Source organism: Neoarius graeffei, chromosome 15, assembly GCF_027579695.1.
Source record: "Neoarius graeffei isolate fNeoGra1 chromosome 15, fNeoGra1.pri, whole genome shotgun sequence".
Lineage (NCBI taxonomy): Eukaryota > Metazoa > Chordata > Actinopteri > Siluriformes > Ariidae > Neoarius > Neoarius graeffei.
The window spans coordinates 59,606,553-59,628,230 of NC_083583.1; the positions used below are offsets into that span (position 1 = coordinate 59,606,553).

Here is a 21,678-nt window from a genome sequence, read left to right on the forward strand (position 1 = left end):
GAAATTCTACAGGGGGGATTATGGGTGGATTTCGATGAAATTCTACAGGGGGGGTTATGGGTGGATTTCGATGAAATTCTACAGGGGGGGTTATGGGTGGATTTCGATGAAATTCTACAGGGGGGGGGGTTATGGGTGGATTTCGATGAAATTCTGGGGGGGGGGGGGGGTTATGGGTAGTCTGGCTAACGCGACTGCAAAGCTCTCTGAGCTATTGGTCTGGCCAAGATATTAAGCCCAACCGTTTCCCAGAGCCCGTGGTTGACCCGCCTCCCTGAAATGCCTCAGTTTGCTACTGGTCGAAGCCAGAAAAGGCTGTGACGAAGCTTAAACCAATCACATCACTCTTTCCTCTGACGTATGCGACGCGACGGGGCTAACTGGTAGATTAAACTCTTACCGAAGCCGGTCGGGAGCAAGGCGAAAACGCCCTTCCTTTCAATAAATCCCTCCAGGGCTGCTCTTTGCTCCGTTTTCAATGAGAACTTCCCGTTGAATGCTTTCAATACAGCATCTATGCGTAATAGATGCGGAAGCGTGAATGAAGCGCTTCCGGCATAGATTCTGTAAACAATCTATGGCTTCCGGTCGCAGTTCTACTACGTCAGTGCCTTGAACACGCCTCTACCCAGGGCCGTTGGAGATGCTCAAAGTTGATTGGCTCCCGATTTTTCGGGAGCTTGGAAGAGCTGGAGATAGCTTGCCTGGCCAGACTAAGCTCGCAACAGGCCCTCGTGTTGCGTCACGCTTAGGATGGGCGGGCCCAGGCTAGGTTATGGGTGGATTTCGATGAAATTCTGAGAATGATTAACTTAGAACTGATAATAAAGTTATCAATTAATTAATGGATTAATATATTCAATTTATTGCACTCTCTTTCCATTGCTTCCGTATATTATTTTTTTGTGGCAAACCACACAAATGCAAGCGCCTGGAATGTTTAGTTTTTTGCACCATGAACTAAATGGCTTTCCGTTTTCACCTATTTCGTACAGCCAAGCCCACCTCCACTTGTTTTTTACACCTTTATCGATGGCAGACACATTAGTGCCTTCTTTCATGTAAAGCGCATCCATGCTGCCGAAACCGAAAGCAGAATGACATGCTCCTCTACGCTCGACGTCAATATAGAAAAAAAGTTTGGATCTTCGCTTACATTAAAATTATAATTTGACCTTACTCTGTGTTGAATACGACGTCAAAAACAATTCAAGATTTTATTAAGAGAAATATTGTGGCCAACACGAGTGTCAAGTTCCCTAAAAGATGGCGTGAAGTTGGCTGCTATATACTTTGCGTTCGTTCTCATTTTCCTCCATCATTTCATCGGCCAGAAACAGATGTTTTGACGTAATTTAACTTAGTAGGCTATGATTATTATTTAACCGTAGTCTTCTAGACATTTTGACTGTTTGGGGCATTGAACGCTGGTGTATGATTTTCAGGGAATAAAGTTTAGCGCGTGTCGGAACATCATTGCGCTCGCAGCCTCCAACTCCTCAAACGTCCTTTAAATTGTGATATAACATAGGCTATAAGGCACGGTTCTAACATGCCTTACACATTCGCCTAACGAAAAAAATAATTGTTGGGGCGTCTGCTGATTTGTTAGCTATAAATTTAGGTCTAATTACTTCTGACAGTCTGCAAGCATTGCACCGTCGGGTCTTCAAGACTACGTTCAGACTGCACCCTGAAACGACCCATATCTGATTTTTTTGCCCATATGCGACCTGTATCCGATTTGTTATTGACTATCTGAACGACACAGATCCGATTTTTTTCACATGCGACCCAGGCCGCTTGGATATGTGGTCCTAATTCCGATGCATATCCGATATTTTCACATGCGACTGCAGTCTGACCGGACAGGTCGCATTCATGCGACCTACACGTCATCAACAAGAGACAAACATCACTATTCTGCGTTGGCTAATCCCGCCTCTTTGGTGGAAAACAACAACATTTGTACAGTTTTCAGAATTTAAATAGACTTTTATAGAATTGATCAAGCTAATGGTGGATTTGGTAGGGACCTGGATGTTGATCTGTTAGCCTGATTAAATAAAACAGTTTCTATAACTGATTTATAACTTAAACCATCCTGTATTACAGGATTATAAGATTGTTCTGGAAATTTCCAGTAATTTGACACCTTCGGTCTCATTAGTCTGCTGCCCACATTAATCAGATTATTGTGCGAGTTCCGCCGCCACCACAAAAACCACATCGCCAGGTCTCGCCTCATCTCCATCGCAAACTGCACTGGTGTTTCTGCACCTTGAGCCAGCGCTGAGAGAAGTTGCAGAATTCAGCTGGCTATAAACAATCTAAATAAATATTTATAAAAATGTAGAAAAAGTTTATTAATATGACGAAATAAATATGTGCAAATTATTAAGCCTGAATTAAGAGTTTGGTAATACAGCGGCCGTATCCCAAATGACTGCCTACTGAAGCTCGAGTGCACTATATAGAGTTTAAAAATCCATTACTTCCTAGTAACATGTAGTGCACTTATATAGAAATTAGAGACATATTTAGGAGTCAACCCTCGTTACCAGGCTACACGTTTTCATTTCAGTTCAGAAACAAAAACGCACACGAGACCTCACACTAACACTAACCAGATAATTAAACAAACAAACAAACAAAAAAAGAAATCATTAAACATGAAGAGTGCGCTTTTTTTTGTTTACGTATTACGTAGATGTGCTTATTACGTGTCAATTTGCGCATGCGGGACACTTTTGGGTCGTTTTCCGTTCATATTGGAGATCGCATACAAGTCTCATATAATTGGTAATGTGAACGGCCTAACAAAAAAATCGGATTTCACAACAAATCGGATATGGGTCGTTTCAGGTTGCAGTCTGAACATAGTGCAAGTCTGGCTGAAGCAGAGGAGCGGGCTTTCCGGGGTTTATTTTTTCGTTTTTTTTTTTTAACATGCTCTATTTCTATATGTCCAGGTTTGAACCAAGTCATTTTGGCAAGATTTAATTTAATACAAAACAGAAATGGTCAGACACAAGCACGCTGAGCACATGGGAATGTATTTTGCCAATTTTGACAGCGCATGTTTTTTTAATGCCGCACCGTAGACAGCGAACGTTTAAACGTGATCAAACATAGGAAATGAACGACACAAAGCATGGCTCAAAAACAAAAAAGTTAAATAAACCCTGCTGATAGTTGATGGTGTTGCAACACATCAGTGTTATAACCCAATCTCTACCCAACCACCCGTCATTTTAATTCTCCTCGGATCAGCACCGACCTCACGTTTGGCCTTGGGAGAGTTCAGTTGACGGAAAACTTTAATCCATGAGAACCACCAAAGTTGGGAAATATTACATTCATTTATCCAGAGCGACGTAGAACATACCCAGAACAGCCTGGGGGTTAGATCCCTTGGGCACTTCAGCTTTTTATTTTATTTTCTCTCCTTTTTTGTGTAGTTTGATGTTTGAGTGTTTTTGTCCGCCGGTTGTGGGCGTCGGTTCCCTCCAGGCCTTGGTTCCAGCGGCGGCTGTGCGGGACTTGTTTCCGTGCGCCTTTTGGTGGGAATGACATCCTGACCTCTATTTGGTGGACTTTTTTTTTTTTCCTCCCTATAATTGTAAAGCGACCTTGGGTTTTGAGAAAGGCACTATATAAATTGAACTAATTATTATTATTATTATTATTGCTTGACCTTTTGGTTTCAAAGCTGCTTCTCTAACCATTAGGCTATGGTTTCCCCATACTTTACATAACTCTGCTCCTTTTTCTTTCATTCTTTCTTGATCATCCCTCTATCCTCCCATGAGAACCACTCGTTTTTTTAAATCCCTTTATCCATCCATTTTCCCCACTGACTTTTTTTTTTTTTGGAAACGGTACTTGAGTTTGATCCATTTGTGGAAGATTTATCCTGTCGTACTATTATAGTACTATTTTCCTTCAGGCTGTCGAATATAAAAGTACTCCTTGTGTTATGGATAACAAGGAGATGAAAAATTGGAGAAAACATGACAGTGGCTAGAGAACGTGCCTATGTGGGTGTTAGTGTTTGAATAGCTTCAAATATTAGATCCTGTCAAAACGTTCAGTATTTCCGAAACTCCCCGGAGGAAAAGGTGTCCGAGTAAATACCTGTAGCTTATGGCATACAAATAGCATTCTGTTCGGCATGTAACGGGCACGATGAAGGCTCTACGCTGCCATTATATTACACCCTATGTAGTGAGCATTCGGAGTCAGCGACTTAAGCCCGAAAATTACGTCAATATTTACGTCAGGAAAAGTTGTGTGTATTCAGACTCGGGTTGTGCGTGTTTCTCAGGAGCACCGAGACCAGCCAACCTGATCTTTGAATCATTCGCGCCTGTCTCTAAGCACGGGGGAAAAAAACAAACAAAAAAAAAAACATGGGATAGAAAATGCGGACCGAAAATGCAACCATACCTGTCAACCCTCCCGTTTTTCCCAGGAAATCCCTTATTTTGACTTATTTCCCGCTGTCTTCCCGTTTTTTTATTTTCCCGAAAATATCCCGTATTTTCACATTATATAAAAGTCCCGTATTTTCACAATATAAAAAAAGTCGGTAGGTCCAGAATTCATGACGCGCCTCTGACAGGAGTTTACAGCAGGAAGTCGGGCCATGAATTCCCGTCCCCGCCCTCTCAGGCATCAGTAATTACAGAACTATGTCCGGAGGCGAGGCTGAGCAAGTGATTAGGTCCAGTGTTGCCAGATTGGGAGGTTTCCCGCCCAAGTTGGGCGGTTTCAAGTGCATTTTGGCGGGTTTTGAACATATTTTGGGCTGGAAAACGTCAGCAGTATCTGGCAACACTGATTAGGTCTGAGGTGAAGATGGCGATGCTAATAGCTAAGAAAAACATTAGCCTCTCTTTCTTTGATGATTTCAACAAGTGCGTGGCTGGAATGTTCCCAGACTCTTCCATCGCAAATAAATGTTCCATGGGGAAAACGAAAGCCTCCCAAATAATCAAAGGTAAGCTACACATGTTTACATTAAGTATGTCCTGGCTAAGACCTCATAAATAGCCTAGTGTAAACTAATTGGTGTATTAACCGTTTTTATCCACTCATTGTCCATTTTATTTTCTATCTGAAACTTACCCATTTTAAATCACTCTTGGTTTAATATCTTATATTACTCTCTATTACCGTACATCCATCCATCCATCCATCCATCCATCCATCCATCCATCCATCCATCCATCCATCTAGTGTTCTGAGGCCATGACTATGGTAAAACCATAATAAATTGCAATGGAATTGAATTTATTGACTGGTTATATAATGACCTTTCTTATTTTAGCATAAGATACGTATTTTAGCCCTTAATTTGGGAAATAACTGGTACCACTGAAAGCAAATAAAAATAAATGTATAGTTTATTCACAAATGCACTCTATAAACCATAAGCATATTGAGTTTGGGTCTTGGCTATCACCAACATGCACCAGAGTACAGGAAATCACAAATACTAGATAGAAAATTGCCCCCCATTCAACTACACACCCACTTTTGGTGAAGGGTATGACTTTCCGAAATTTTCCCTTATTTTGAGTTAAAAATCTGGGAAATATCCCTTTTTTTCAAACCTCAAAGTTGACAGGTATGAATGCAACACTTTATTCTTTTCTGTCAAACGTGCAAACAGAACAGTCAGATACAACTTAAAAAAGAAAACTAAAAAAGGCTGATGTATAAATGTGAAGGTGGCAAACAAACATTCTGATAACCATCTAATAGAAGTCCAATACAAGTAGACTTTTATACTACAAACTAAATTTCAGTGTGACATACAATATTGCGGTTACATGACAGTTCCAGACACTTGAGCTAATATTACACAAGTCCAAGGTCTGAATCATCTGTAATGACAACACCGCTGTCTTAGGCAAACTCTAGCTGGCAGATGCAACATGTTGAGGATTAACTCACTGTACATGCTTAACTCAACTCCGAATACAGCTGAATGGAAAGACGAAGCCATTTTACAGGTAATGCCAGGATCAGACTCCGTGAATTTAGCCGGATTTTGACACAGTTTTGTCGTGGCCGGAATATTTCCATCGTCAGGCCCGATTATGAACGTCAGGTGTGACGTAACTAAAGAACAGTGACGTGGCATCTGGGACGCCCCACGACACCCTAACGAAACGCTTAGCATGTCAGACCAGGCTTGTGGTACTCGAGTCCGACTCGTGCCCTAATTTTAAGGACTCGTGACTCGACTTGGACTTGAGTGCTGGCGGCTCGGACTCGTACATTAACTGCGTTCAGACTCGCAAACTGGAGATGAGGACTTGAACTTTTTTCTTTATTTTTTTTAACATGCCATAATAAATTTGCCATAAGATATTTATATCTACATTAAAGGAGAACTGAAGTCATTTTTAAACTTGCTTTACTTCGTGTTATTCGATTACGTTTTCAGTTTTAGTAACCTTACAGTATATCGTGACTCGTATCGGCAACTAATTGCAATTAATTATTCGGTTTTTAGCCGTGTTGAATTGAGTTCGTTTGGTCCACGGCAGGCGTCGCTTATCCGCGCGATCTTCATGAGACTTGTGCGAGACTTCGAAGCGTGAAGTGCCAGCGCCGCCATTTTGAAAACTGTTTTCCAAACGAAAATATTGCACAAAAACGAGTTTAAATGACGCCTACTTTTTTCAAACTTTCCTGATCGCTATCAAAACAAACAAAACTTCCGGCTCGATTACGTCAGCATTCGAAAGAGGGCGTGCGTGTCTTTTGACAACGTTGGCGGATGTTGGTTACTTTGATTTCCACTGTACGTTTTACTTCCGTCCTACGATGTCTCGCACATGCCTCAGCGAATCTCGTTTACGGCCATCGCTTTGACATATGGACTGATGTATTACAGAGCGTATTTCAAACACTCATAACTTGCTATAGCAGCGACAAAATAGCGACCAAAAATGCATTCTGATATTTAATAAAATGAGAGAAACAGAATTTTGATGATAAAAAATTGCCTTCATTCACTTTCTCCTTTAATTTTTGTACTAATTTCGTGCCAGAGTGTCACACCTGTGCGCGTGCATCAGATAGACTCTAGAGCGCTCTGGACAGCGCCATAAACAACTCACACCTGAACAGGATTAAGGCGCAATCAGCGCACCTGTATAAAAACTGAAAACTCACGCACTTTGCGAAGTATTGAGTTACGTTGCTGACACATTACCCAGCCTTATTTCCTTATTTGGTTTCTTGATCCCTGGTTTCCTGTTTCTCGTCTTTGATTCTGCTGAGTCTACGATAGCCTGTTTGCTCGACCTGTTGCCTGCCGTTCTGGATTGTTTAAGTCTTCACTTGTATTAATAAACACACCTTCTGCGCTTACATCCGTCTCCCAACCATCTCTGACCGAATACTTGACACTCCCTGATAAAGAGAAGCACGTTCACCTGTCATGCTCAGGAACAAACTCATGTTAATGACGCTAAAACAGCCGCCGTCAAATGGTGCGGGCGGAGTGTTTGTTCTCAGCCTCGACTCGGATCAATAGTGGACTCGACTTAAACGTTTTTTTAATGACTTGGACTTGAACACTGGGGACTTGAGACTGGACTCGGACTCGAGGTTTAGTGGCTCGACTACAACACTGCCTCAGACTTTTTTTTTTGCATTTTGTCGCCTAGCTTGTCAACTCCTAAGACATATTCCTTGACTTTGACCAGTAGTTGACCATGATTGACAATTTCTTGCCCCTCCTCGCTGATGACATGCAAGGACCTGAACGATGATTGGTCAGGGACAAACTCATAGCGTGGTCAGTCTCCCAACAACACACGGCTGCCTAATCCGATATGGCAACCATCATAAAAGACAAAAAATATATATATCTACATACAGTGGGGCAAAAAAGTATTTAGTCAGCCACCAATTGTGCAAGTTCTCCCACTTAAAAAGATGATAGAGGCCTGTAATTTTCATCATAGGTACACTTCAACTATGAGAGACAGAATGGGGGGAAAGAATCCAGGAAATCACATTGTAGGATTTTTAATGAATTAATTGGTAAATTCCTCTGTAAAATAAGTATTTGGTCACCTACAAACAAGCAAGATTTCTGGCTCTCACAGACCTGTAACAACTTCTTTAAGAGGCTCCTCTGTCCTCCACTCGTTACCTGTATTAATGGCACCTGTTTGAACTCGTTATCAGTATAAAAGACACCTGTCCACAACCTCAAACAGTCACACTCCAAACTCCACTATGGCCAAGACCAGAGAGCTGTCAAAGGACACCAGAAACAAAATTGTAGACCTGCACCAGGCTGGGAAGACTGAATCTGCAATAGGTAAGCAGCTTGGTGTGAAGAAATCAACTGTGGGAGCAATTATTAGAAAATGGAAGACATACAAGACCACTGATAATCTCCCTCGATCTGGGGCTCCACGCAAGATCTCACCCCGTGGGGTCAAAATGATCACAAGAACGGTGAGCAAAAATCCCAGAACCACACGGGGGGACCTAGTGAATGACCTGCAGAGAGCTGGGACCAAAGCAACAAAGGCTACCATCAGTAACACACTACGCCGCCAGGGACTCAAATCCTGCAGTGCCAGACGTGTCCCCCTGCTTAAGCCAGTACATGTCCAGGCCCGTCTGAAGTTTGCTAGAGAGCATTTGGATGATCCAGAAGAGGATTGGGAGAATGTCATATGGTCAGATGAAACCAAAATAGAACTTTTTGGTAAAAACTCAACTTGTCATGTTTGGAGGAGAAAGAATGCTGAGTTGCATCCAAAGAACACCATACCTACTGTGAAGCATGGGGGTGGAAACATCATGCTTTGGGGCTGTTTTTCTGCAAAGGGAACAGGACGACTGATCCGTGTAAAGGAAAGAATGAATGGAGCCATGTATCGTGAGATTTTGAGTGAAAACCTCCTTCCATCAGCAAGGGCATTGAAGATGAAACGTGGCTGGGTCTTTCAGCATGACAATGATCCCAAACACACCGCCCGGGCAACGAAGGAGTGGCTTCGTAAGAAGCATTTCAAGGTCCTGGAGTGGCCTAGCCAGTCTCCAGATCTCAACCCCATAGAAAATCTTTGGAGGGAGTTGAAAGTCCGTGTTGCCCAGCGACAGCCCCAAAACATCACTGCTCTAGAGGAGATCTGCATGGAGGAATGGGCCAAAATACCAGCAACAGTGTGTGAAAACCTTGTGAAGACTTACAGAAAACGTTTGACCTCTGTCATTGCCAACAAAGGGTATATAACAAAGTATTGAGATGAACTTTTGTTATTGAACAAATACTTATTTTCCACCATAATTTGCAAATAAATCCTTGAAAAATCAGACAGACAACGTGATTTTCTGGATTCTTTCCCCCCATTCTGTCTCTCATAGTTGAGGTGTACCTATGATGAAAATTACAGGCCTCTCTCATCTTTTTAAGTGGGAGAACTTGCACAATTGGTGGCTGACTAAATACTTTTTTGCCCCACTGTATTTATATTGTCTCATCTGATCTCGGCATAACAGAGATTTTTACTCAAGAAAGACTAAGTAAGACGACCTTCGTCAAATAGCTTTAATGATACAATCTGACAACCCTTACCCATTTTGGAGCGCAGCAGCATTGGGGTCATAGGTCAAGGTTATCCCACTCTGAAAGACAAAACAGTGATGCTTTTGATTATGAGACCTAAGAGATTATGATACAATAAAATGTGATGTACAGTACAAGACAAACTACTGCTCTAATAACGAATAAAGCACAAGAGACGGACTTACTAGTCTCACCTCGGCGTCCCGTGTCCAGTTCCGTCCATTGGGGACGTATTTACTCTGACTCAATCGCTTCTTCTGGCCTCCGTCAGCAAATTTACAGAGCAGAGGCTCTGATGCACCTGGAAACACGTTATACGTACCGAGCTTGAGCTTTCCAACACTTGGAAACGTTGCGTGACACTCATCAGATCTACAGCGACAAAGAAGAGGATTTTTAATTACCCAACATTCCAGACGTAGATTTAATGAACTTCCCGTTAAAGTGAGAGATCACAGCATCACACTTCTCTGTAGACTCCATCCTGAGACAGATACACAGAGGTGAAGGAGAGAGGGAAAAAAAAAGTATTAACACAGCATACAGGCAAGAAAATATTTGCTACTGACCTGAACAACAGTCCAGGTGGCGCTATAAACACATACACACTGACCTGGCGAAGCCGACACCTCGGCTCATGCCGTGCGCGTCTCTGAGGATGCGAGTGGAGATGACTTGTCCGAAGGGCTTGAGGAGGTTCTCCAGCTCCTGCTCGTCCATGGACACGGGCAGGTTGGACAGGTACAGGTTGGTTGGGTCTTGTTCCTGTTGCTGTAACACAAACGACAGAGGAACATGATTACCATTATGAAGCGAGAGTTCGACAGAGCTTCTGGTCCTGAAGTGCCACTCTGTAGCATTTATGTGCATGAAGAAGTCTTTCAGGCCTTTCAAAGATTCCTCGATGCGAATATTTAAAAAAAAAAAAACTTGCAAGTTTTGTCAGTGGAAACGTCTTGTTGAGGAGAATGGACAGATTGGTTTGAACTGACAGGATGTATACAGTAACTCAACCACTCTTTACAACCATGGTGAGCAGAAAAGCATTTCAAATGCACAACAGGCTGAACATCGAAGCAGGTTTTATCACAATGGTGGCACTACTACAAATCCCCAAAGAGACCAAAATGGCACAATGTAATCGATGTATAGTGTCTTGTAAAAGTATTCATCCCCCTTGGTGTTTGTCCTGTTTTGTCACTGGAATTAAAATGAATTTTTTGGGGGGTTAGCACCATTTGATTTACACAACATGCCTACCACTTTAAAGGGCAAATTGTTTTTATTCTGAGATGAACAGTAAGATGAAAAAAAAAAAACAGAAATCTGAAGCGTGCATAAGTCAATACTTTGTAAAGCCACCTTTTGCTGCAAGTCTCTTGGGGTATGTCTCTATTAGCTTAGCACATCTAGCCACTGGGATTGTTGCCCATTGCTCAAGGCAAAACTGCTCCAACTCCTTCAAGTTAGATGGATTGCGTTGGTGTCCAGCAATCTTCAAGTTACACTACAGATTCTCAATTGGATTGAGGTCTGGGCTTTGATTAGGCCATTCCAAGACATTTAAATGTTTCCCTTTAAACCACTCCAGTGTAGCTTTAGCAGTATGTTTAGGGTCATTGTCCTGCTGGAACGTGAACCTTCATCCCAGTCTCAAACCTCTGGCCGACTCAAACAGGTTTTCCTCCAGAATTGCCCTGTATTTAGTGCCAGCAATCTTTCCTTCAGTCCTGACCAGCTTTCCTGTCCCTGCAGACGAAAAACATCCCCACAGCATGATGCTGCCACCACCATGCTTCACTGTAGGAATGGTGTTCTCAGGGTGTTGGGTTTGTGCTGCACATGGCATTTCCCATGATGGCCATAAAGATCAATTTTAGTCTCATTTGACCAGAGAATCTTCTTCCATGTGTTTGGGGAGTCTGCCACATGCTGTTGGGCAAACTCCAAATGTGTTTTCTTTAAGCAATGACTTTTTTCTGGCTACTCTTCCATAAAGCCACGCTAAGAGTGTACGGCTTAAAGCGGTCCTATGAACAGATACTCCCATCTCCGCTGTGGATCTTTGCAGCTCCTTCAGTGTTATCTTTGGTGTCTTTGTTGCATCTCTGATTAACGCCCTCCTTGCCCGGTCTGTGAGTTTTGGTGGGCGGCCTTCTCTTGTCAGGTTTGTAGTGGTACCATACTTTCCATTTCGCTATAATGGATTTAATGGTGCTCCCTGGGATATTCAAAGTTTGGGATATTTTTTATAACCCAACCCTGATCTATACTTCTCCATAGCTTTGTCTCTGACCTGTTTGGAGGATCCTTGGCTTTCATGTTGCTTGCTTAGTAGTGTTAGAGTCAGGGTCCTTCCAGAACAGGTTGATTCTTAGAGATCATGTGACACTGATTGCACACACATGGATTTTAAATCAACTAATTACGTGACTTGTGAAGTGAATTGGTTGGACCAGCTCTTATTTAGGGGTTTCATACGAATACCTATACAATACACAGTCCAGATTTATGTTTTTTTTCCATCTTAATTATCGTTTGTGTCACAAAAAAACAACAATTTTCACCTTTAAAGTCGTAAAATCAAAATGTTGTGTAAATCAAATGGCGCTAACCCTCCAAAAATCCATTTTAATTCCAGCTTGTAATGCGACAAAACAGGACAAACACCAAGGGCGATGAATACTTTTGCAAAGACACTGTACATAGAGTATAGAGTATAATACGTCCATTCTGGCTAAGACGTTTCGCTGATCTCAGTTCCAGAAAAGCGGGTTTAATCTTCACGCAATTCAGATTTATATTATTTGAAGAGAGTTCGCCTGGCCAGCGCGCCTCGGAGGCCCTCGGAAAAATCACCGCATACTTTTATCTTGCTCAATCCACATCTACGACTGCACCGAGACGAAAATGGTGTGCTCTGCGTTCCAAGAACAACATGTCAGGCATAATTTGAGCTACAGTGTGCCCGAGGCAAATCTGACATTCTTTCTCCATGAAGCAATTTGGTTTATAAGGGCGCCCTGGATTTATCATCCACCATAACCGTCTAGTTAGTAAGGGGTCGTAGCCATGGTGATGAGCTCGGATTAACATATAACTCTGGAAGGAAGCCACCTCATTTGCAGAGGGGGGAAAAAAAAGGGGGGGGAGGAAGCAATGTGAAACGTATTGAATCAAACACACAAATGTGCGCGAGAGCAAAAGAATGTAGAAGTGAAAGTGGCTGATCAATGCACCATAACCGATAATAAAAGCTGTTAGAGGAGAACCGATGAATAATTGAACACGGATGCAGAAGCAGTGGGAGGAGGTCAATGCAGTAAAAGTAAGGCTTTTGCAGTTGGATTACCGCACACACGCTTAAAATGGGCGACAGTGAGCGAGATCAGCAAAGCCTGAGCAAGACGACGTGGAGAAGCGAAGGACACATGCATCCGCATCCGACTCGTAGATTGAACAAAAGATGGTCCGTTATAAATATGGTCTGGCGTGTACTCCTGCCTTACAGAGTGGCACGCAGAGGCAGACTCGTGACTCACACGCTGCCCTCTAGAAAGCAGCGCTGTGCGTCAAGCAGCCAGGTGAATGCTGATTGGCTGGCGTGGAGGTGTGTTGAACTGCATCGCGAGAAACAAGCGAAGCCTTCTACTGCAGCGTTCCTCAAGAGTTTTCTCGACACCAAGCCTACCTCAAATTACAGTGCCTTGCAAAAGTATTCATCCCCCTTGAACCTTTTCACATTTTTCCACCTTACAACCACAAACTTTAAAGTTTTTTACTGAGATTTTATGTGATAGACCAACACAGAAGCACATAATTGTGAAGTGAAATGAAAATGATAAATGGTCTTCAAAATTTTAAACAAAAATGTGGTGTGCATTAGTATTCAGCCCCCCTGCGTCAATACTTCGTAGAGCCACCTTTTGCTGCAATTACAGCTGCAAGTCTTTTGTGGTATGTCTCTACCAGCTTTGCACATCTGGGACACTGACATTTTTGCCCATTTTTAGCTCAAGCTCAGCCAGATTGGATGGAGAGCGTCTGTGAACAGCGATTTTCAAGTCTTGCCACAGATGCTCAATGGGATTTAGGTCTGGACTTTGACTGGGCCATTCTAACACATGAATATTCTTTGATCTAAACCATTCCATTGTAGCTCTGGCTGTATGTTTTTTAGTTTAGTTTAATTTATTTGTCACATAAAATATAGATTACACATAAAGTATAAATTACAACAAAAAAATAAATATATACATGTGTATAGCAAAAATAGGGGAAAATAAAAAAGATACAAACGTGACAGGAGAAGAAAACAGGGCGTAAGCCCCAATTGACATTCAACCCCCACAGATTACAAAAATATAAAGACTTATGACGCATTTAGGATAATAAAAAAAAAAAAAAGGGGGAGGGAAAAAAAAAATCATACATTACGGAGGATGGTACAAAGCGAGTTTCTCAAAGAAGTGAACAGATATTTGTCTTTTGAAGGAGATTGGCGTGGGGGAGAATTTTATAGCAGATGGAAGGCTGTTCCATAATTTAACAGTTCTTGGAAAGTAAGAGTTCCGATAGTAGTTTTGCTTGTGATTGAAGAAGAAGCGGAGATCAGCTGGATGGATGTTTAGGGTCATTGTCTTGCTGGAAGGTGAATCTCCTTCCCAGTCTCAAGTCTTTCGCAGCCTCCAACAGGTTTTCTTCCAGGATTGCCCTGTATTTAGCTCCATCCATCTTCCCATCAACTCTGACCAGCTTCCCTGTCCCTGCTGAAGAAAAGCATCCCCATAGCATGATGCTGCCACCACCATGTTTCACAGTGGGGATGGTGTGTGCAGGGTGATGAGCAGTGTTAGTTTTCCGCCACACATAGCGCTTTGCGTTTAGGCCAAAAAGTTCAACTTTGGTCTCATCTGACCAGAGCACCTTCTTCCACATGTTTGCTGTGTCCCCTACATGGCTTCTTATGCCTGTCTTTCAACAATGGCTTTCTTCTCGCCACTCTTCCAAAAAGGCCAGAAGCTGGTCAGAGTTGATGGGAAGATGGATGGAGCTAAATACAGAGCAATCCTGGAAGAAAACCTGTTGGAGGCTGCGAAAGACTTGAGACTGGGAAGGAGATTCACCTTCCAGCAAGACAATGACCCTAAACATACAGCCAGAGCTACAATGGAATGGTTTAGATCAAAGAATATTCATGTGTTAGAATGGCCCAGTCAAAGTCCAGACCTAAATCCCATTGAGCATCTGTGGCAAGACTTGAAAATCGCTGTTCACAGACACTCTCCATCCAATCTGGCTGAGCTTGAGCTATTTTGCAAAGAAGAATGGGCAAAAATTTCAGTGTCTAGACGTGCAAAGCTTATAGCTGTCCTGTGCACAGATTCTCCCACCTGAGCTGTGGATTTCTGCAGCTCCTCCAGAGTGATCATGGGCCTCTTGGCTGCTTCTCTGACCAGTGCTCTCCTTGCTCGCTCTGTCAGTTTAGGTGGACGGCCATGTCTTGGTAGGTTTGCAGTTGTGCCATACTTTTTCCATTTTTGAATGATGGATTGAACAGTGCTTCTTGAGATGTTCAGAGCTTGGGATATTTTTTTATAACCTAACCCTGCTTTAAACTTCTCCAGAACTTTATCCCTGACCTGTCTGGTGAGTTCTTTGGTCTTCATGATGCTGTTTGTTCTTCAGTATTCTCCAACAAACCACTGAGGCCTTCACAGAACAAGTGTATTTATGCTGAGAGTAAATTACACACAGTAGGACTCTATTAACTAATCAGATGACTTCTGAAGGCAATTGATTGCACTGGATTGTATTTAGAGGGATCAGAGTACAGGGGGCTGAATACTAATGCACACCACATTTTTCAGATTTTTATTTGTTGAAAATTTTGAAGACCGTTTATCATTTTCGTTGGTCTGTCACATAAAATCTCAATAAAAAAAAAACTTTTAAGTTCGTGGTTGTAAGGTGGAAAAATGTGAAAAAGTTCAAGGGGGATGAATACTTTTGCAAGGCGCTGTATTTACAAGTCGAAACAAGAACACTTTATACCATAAAAAGAGGAACGACTTGAAATTCCTCATCAAATATCCAGCACTTTCTTCCTTCCATAAACTCGCAACAGAAACCAGTGAGAAAGATATCAGCCTGGTGCCTGCATAGCATGTATATAGTAGTCCAGGCAAAAGTTTGTACACCCCTACTCATTCATAGGTTTTTCTGTATTTTCGACGTCAAAACTATGAAACAACATCTGGAGCGTGTATGGAATTATGCGGTAAACAAAAACGTGTTTAAACACTAAAATACATTTCATACTTTAGATTCTTCACAGTCGCCAGCGTTTACTTTGATGACGCTTTACACGCTGTTGGCGTTCTCTTAACCGGCTTCATGAGGTAGTCATCTGGAATGCTTTTCAGTTAACAGGCGTGACTTGTCAAAAGGTAATTAGTGGACGAGTTTCTTGCCTTCTTAACGTGTTTGAGATGAAATAATAATAATAATAATAATAATAATAATAATAATAATCCTTGACTTGCAAGTGACATCAAAGCAAAACAGAAACCGGATGTCGGCCACGGCGGTGGAGGTACAAACGCGGGGTCAAACGACGTTCCATACAAAACAGTCACGTGTGTGCAGCTCTCTCGTTGTGGTCACAACGGTACTCGTGACTGTGGCACGTTCCGAATTTTTAGAATTCCGTCCGTGATTCGGAAAGAGGGCGAGGAAACGCTGATGCTTAGTACAAAGATGAGACGAGCATGGCTGAACAACATCGGCAGGGCTGATCCAACAGAGGCTAAAACCAAACCAGGGTTTCTGCAGGCTCGAACAAGTTCAATTTAAGACTTGAGACCATAACAGGTTAAATTTAAGACTTATGCCGCACAAAAAAATAAAGAAAACTGGGAGAGCCTGAATTATTTTCAAAATAACAAAATGTATTATCGTTCACCAATGAACTCATTACGTCCCTAGGGTGCGCGCTTGCATTAATGAGGAACTAAGTTGCAGTGGAGCCAAAGACATCCCGCAAATCACTTGAGGATGAGGCGTTCGATTCCGTACGGTTTGCGTGTTGTAGCGTTACAGTTCGCACGGAGTTAGCTGATACACCGTCTCGAGATGTGCTTGGACCTCACAACGGTGAACAAAATTGAGTGATGGCATGCGATTGTTGCAGACTTTTATGGGCAGCCTGGTGCTTCTCCGCTTTCGCGTGCGATTCCGGCGCCTTTACACCCAGGGTGCCGAGTTTGAGTGTTCTTTTGCACAATGTGCAGTACGCCTCAAACGGATTGTTTGGTACACGCTTTAACCAGTCTACGAAATCACTGCGTTCAAGCCAGCAGTCGTTAAACTTGCGTTTGCCCATTTTGCTACAAACCGTGACAATCTCCCTCGCTTCTTTTAGGCTCTACTGTCCAAATGCGTGCGTGCCATGCCCTGTGCATCACCATGCCAACCGGGCTAGACGCCGGATTCCACCGTGTCTCATTTGTAGTTTGCAGCGTAGCCTACTGATACCAAGTAGGCCGAGCCTATATGACTAATTATGAATATCACCAACGCATTTAACAAAAAAAAGCGAATGGGGTAAACGGACGTAAGGATTTAAGACTTCACAAAATTGCATTTAAGACCTACAATGCAAAAATATGCTCGTATTTTAGACTTTTTAAGACTCCGCGGAAACCCTGCAAAGTGATCATTTCATCTCCGGTGAGATTCGAAAGCTTCCTCGATAAGATCATGGAAGAATTTTATTTTGTGCTGCTAGAATTTTGATATAAAATGAGCGTTCTCTTGCTGCCGTTATAATTTTAAGCACGTCTATTACCGCTTCGCTTCTAGGAGCGCCAGCAAAATGATACGATAGAAACAATCCAGACTGGGCACCCGTTCAGAACACGGGCTGCGTTTCATCCAAGATTGGAGTAAAGTCTGACTTTTTTCAATAATATGGGTCAAAACCAGGGCTTTGAACCAGAATTTTTTTCCTATTGGTTCGTTCCGAACAGAAACGGAATTTTAACGTTTCCGGTTTTGGGTTCCACCATTAAATAGACGTTCCCGAACCGGTTAGAACAAAAAAATTTCGTTCCCGGAACGGTTAATTACGTTCCCTGTCAGCTGTTTAACAAATGGCTATAAAATTATGTCTCTGTCTCATCCAGCTTAAGCCAAATGTAGGCTAATTCTATTACAACCTTCATTAAATAAGACAAGAAATAATTCAAAACAATTATTATTTCAAATGTTGGCGATTTGGATTCTCAGTATGTCTTCCCATCTACACAAACAGAAAAAGTGACAAAAATGAAAGAGAATTCGTTTAGTGTGTTACCAAAGGCTAGTCAGGCCCTATAGAGGGCTACCGCATGACGTCACCGCGCCGCGAGATTTTGTTAGGCGCCATATTGGAAGACCAAGTACACATCTATGCAAGTACATACATACATAAAACTACACCTGAAATGTAGCCAGGGCCGGTTCTGCCCTAATCTGGACCCGGGTGCAACATCGCGCAACCCCCCCCCCCCCAAAAAAAAAAAAAGTCTAAATCAGGACAACCATCACATAACTATAAACATTTTATATCAACTATTTTAACTAAATGGGCTATAATAAATAAGCCTGCAGGAAAAGTAACCATTCAATGACCCAACTGAAAGCCTGCAGCCACGGCGGGCTGCCTTAAAAAGTAACCATTTGTCCTACCTTAAAACTCGTTTTGCATTTTCTGCCTCCTTTTTTGTATTTTCGACCCTCCGTTTATTTTCTTTCCTTTTCTGAAAACCCGATTTGTGCCCAGACATTTTGTTCTGCTACCAACGAACTAACTCGTCAGGTCTCGTCTCTCGAGCCCGCGATGATTCCCGTGGGAAGGGCAACAACTGATACATGTTTACAAACAGCCAATAGGGAGGTTGCATCGTTCAGGCTCTTCTTTGCTCAGACACTCAGTAATGCACTTACTCACTTTATCACGTGGAGACGTGATAGTAGTCCACCTTCCCGCGCTCTCCATTCAGTCAGCGAACGTCACACAGGAAGTGAACCCCAGCGGGTCATAGAAACTTGCGCAGGAGAAGAATGGCTTTTTTATTTGTAGGCTACGGAAACTTTGAGGAACGAAATAAAAACCGGTATTAACCGGTTACCATTATTTTTAATAAGCGTTTCTGTTCCGGAACATAAAAAATAATAAAGTTTCTGGTTTCGTTTCTGTTCCATGTGAAACAGAAAAAGTTCCCGGTTTTCATTTTCGTTCCTTGAACCGGTTCAAAGCCCTGGTCAAAACCACACATATCCATCTTCTCTTTGTATCAAATCTTCGATCGAGCGTTCAAATCGTAGCAATACTGAGAAAATTCAGCACCGTTTACAGACACGCTTTCGGCGGCTGCCGTCCTAGTCGCTCTGTACGATGAGTTGTGGCGGACGCTCACGACGCAGCACATTTTGATCACGTGGTTGCAAGTCATCTATACAGTAAATAGCCCTATTTAACACCGCAACTGTAGTAATCATTACTTTAAAGTGCCATTCCACCATTGGATGTATTCTTTGGCATAAAATACAATATATTTTATGACATGACTAGACAGAGAAATCTTTTAGCTTCAAAATGATATCAAACATCATTTTTTGACAACGACAAGTATATTAATTTTGCGACCAAAGTCACCTACCCTTTTAATTTCCGCGCGGTAGTGAAACGTGATGTCATCGGCAGGTTCCCCTTCTTGTGTACCACGTCATGCGTGACGTGGCACAGATTATCAGCAATGGCGGATAGAACGCGATTGTCAGCTTCGGAAAAGAAGCGAAGGAAAATAGCAAGTGATGCCCAAAGGAGACGGTCGACGGTGAATATCGGCACAGCAATCGACAAGTGGAAATTGCGTTCTATCCGCCATTGCTGATAATCCGTGCCACGTCGTACACAAGAAGGGGAACCTGCCGATGACATCACGTTTCACTACCGCGCGGAAATTAAAAGGGTAGGTGACTTTGGTCGCAAAATTAATATACTTGTCGTTGTCAAAAAATGATGTTTGATATATCATTTTGAAGCTAAAAGATTTCTCTGTCTAGTCATGTTGTCATAAAATATATTGTATTTTATGCCAAAGAATACATCCAATGGTGGAATGGCACTTTAAGACATGAATTGTCTTAATTAATAAAAATAAAGAAAAAAAACCAAACACTGAACTAGAACCTGTGTCCAATCTTTTGACTGGTTCTATTATAAGGACGAGGTTTTGTACCTACTGTCGCTCCTTACAGTGCCTGACTTAACTTACTCCAAGTAAAGACGTGATGTGATGTGACGTGACGTGACGTGCGTTATGGGAACCAACTTGTTTAAACCCATCAAAGCCCCTACAACTCTGTGTTTGATAGACTTTTAGACATGAACTCTTCAATACTTCAAACTAAAACTGCTTCAGCACATACGACTGATATAAAAAAGATTTAGAAATGCTTTCGGTGCAAATGTGCCCATTTAATAATTGATCACGCAATTGTTCCTTTTTTCCCTTCAGTGCTTTGCAAAACAAATTCACTCCCGTGCTCGCTTCCATTTACTACTCCTCTCCAGTGAAATGCACTTTGGCTGTGAGGCACTTCTCTTCCCCCCCTTCCCCTTCTGTAAAGTCGGGCTTGCGTCACGAAACGCTGCCCCCTGGTGTACAAGCTGCATGTACGATAGCAGACGTGTGTATGAGCATTCGTGCCCGGCGCCCTGACGTTCTTGCAAATACGCCGTCACGGAGATGTAAATCAGGCATGAAAGAAGGAAGCGGTAGGTTGTTGTCGCACCTTGGCCATCTGAGCTTGAACTCCGTTGGTCTTTAGTGCCGCCACAGCTTTCTGCGCCGACACCGGACTGTCGAAATCCACAAAGCCGTAACCTGAAGAAGGAAAAAAAAAAAAAAACCACTTGGCATTAGTTACACAACTAATACACGTTCTCCTACAACTAGCATATTATTTTAATCTGTAATAAATATATGGTGTTTCCTGTACACATGGCAAGTAGGATTGATAAGCACTCGTACATTAACGAATTCGATGACCAATTCTGAATAAAAGCACTCCTTTATCCTGTTTCATACCCACTCCGTCACACTTGTTATACGAATCGCGGTCAAAATTAATCGAAGTCTCTTTTCCTGTTTTCTAAAACACCTTCAAATTGTCCCCACTTGAAAGCATCACCGATGCCTCATCAATGCTCCTATTACCCATAAATCTGTGCGGTAGAGGTCTGCGCGGGACAGAATTTTCAGTCCCGCTCCCGCAAAGAATTATGATTTTCAGTCCCGCTCCCGCCCGCCATATTTTGTCCCGCTCCCGCCCGCAAATCCCGCATGATGCAGACGTTCGCGTTATTTCTCACGAAAGTTCTTGTCGTTGGCTTGGGGAATTAAACATGCTGAGCTTAGCTGAGCTCTCCACTGACCGATCCTTCACCTAGCGCACGTAGCGAGGGTGCGCGTTGGCAGGCGGCATGCGCAGCTGAGGCTTTACAGAGATGCCCATTGTGAGCTTCACTAGAGGAGCTCTGCTCTTCTGCCATGATCGGAGATCTCAAACACGGAAAGGAATCGGAAACGTACGCGAGATTAGACCACATCCGCAAATTTAGGCATCTTAAAATGTTTTTATTTATGACAAATAAAATATCCAGCAGAAATTATATATGATAGACATAAATTAATAATTTATAAATTTTATTTTAACACACGTTTTTAGTTAGCGGGACTGCAGCTTATCACCTCTCCCGCCCGCGCCCGCAATGAGCTTTCAAAATTTGTCCCGCGCCGCACTGCTTTGCATCGGGTCCCGCGGGTCTCCCGCGGGAGTGCAGGGCTCTACTGTGCGGCAGCTCCTTCAAGCAACTGAATTTATTTAGTTTTTTTTTTTTTAAATGGTGGACGAAACTTCATAGAAAAGCAAATTTGCATACAAATGTAATTTTTTTTGCCTATTTTGGCTGAGATGTTTGAAAAGTTAGCAAAAAATAAACATTATACTGCTATCTT

The 21,678-nt window shown here is 42.5% G+C and overlaps 1 protein-coding gene across 2 annotated transcripts in view; it reads right to left on the minus strand.

Moving 5' to 3' along the window:
* The window catches only part of rbms1a (RNA binding motif, single stranded interacting protein 1a), a 57,648-nt gene that overhangs the window by 9,916 nt on the left and 26,054 nt on the right, over positions 1-21,678 (minus strand). The window contains exons 4-8 of one of the 2 annotated variants that reach the window (XM_060941735.1): positions 20,453-20,544; positions 10,224-10,381; positions 10,015-10,094; positions 9,805-9,911; positions 9,620-9,669 (exon numbers count right to left, since the gene is read on the minus strand). In XM_060941735.1, the coding sequence (XP_060797718.1) occupies positions 9,620-9,669; positions 9,805-9,911; positions 10,015-10,094; positions 10,224-10,381; positions 20,453-20,544 (487 nt within the window). Of the gene's footprint in view, positions 1-9,619; positions 9,670-9,795; positions 9,912-10,014; positions 10,095-10,223; positions 10,382-20,452; positions 20,545-21,678 lie in introns of both variants that reach the window. The other variant, XM_060941734.1, reaches the window with a different exon arrangement.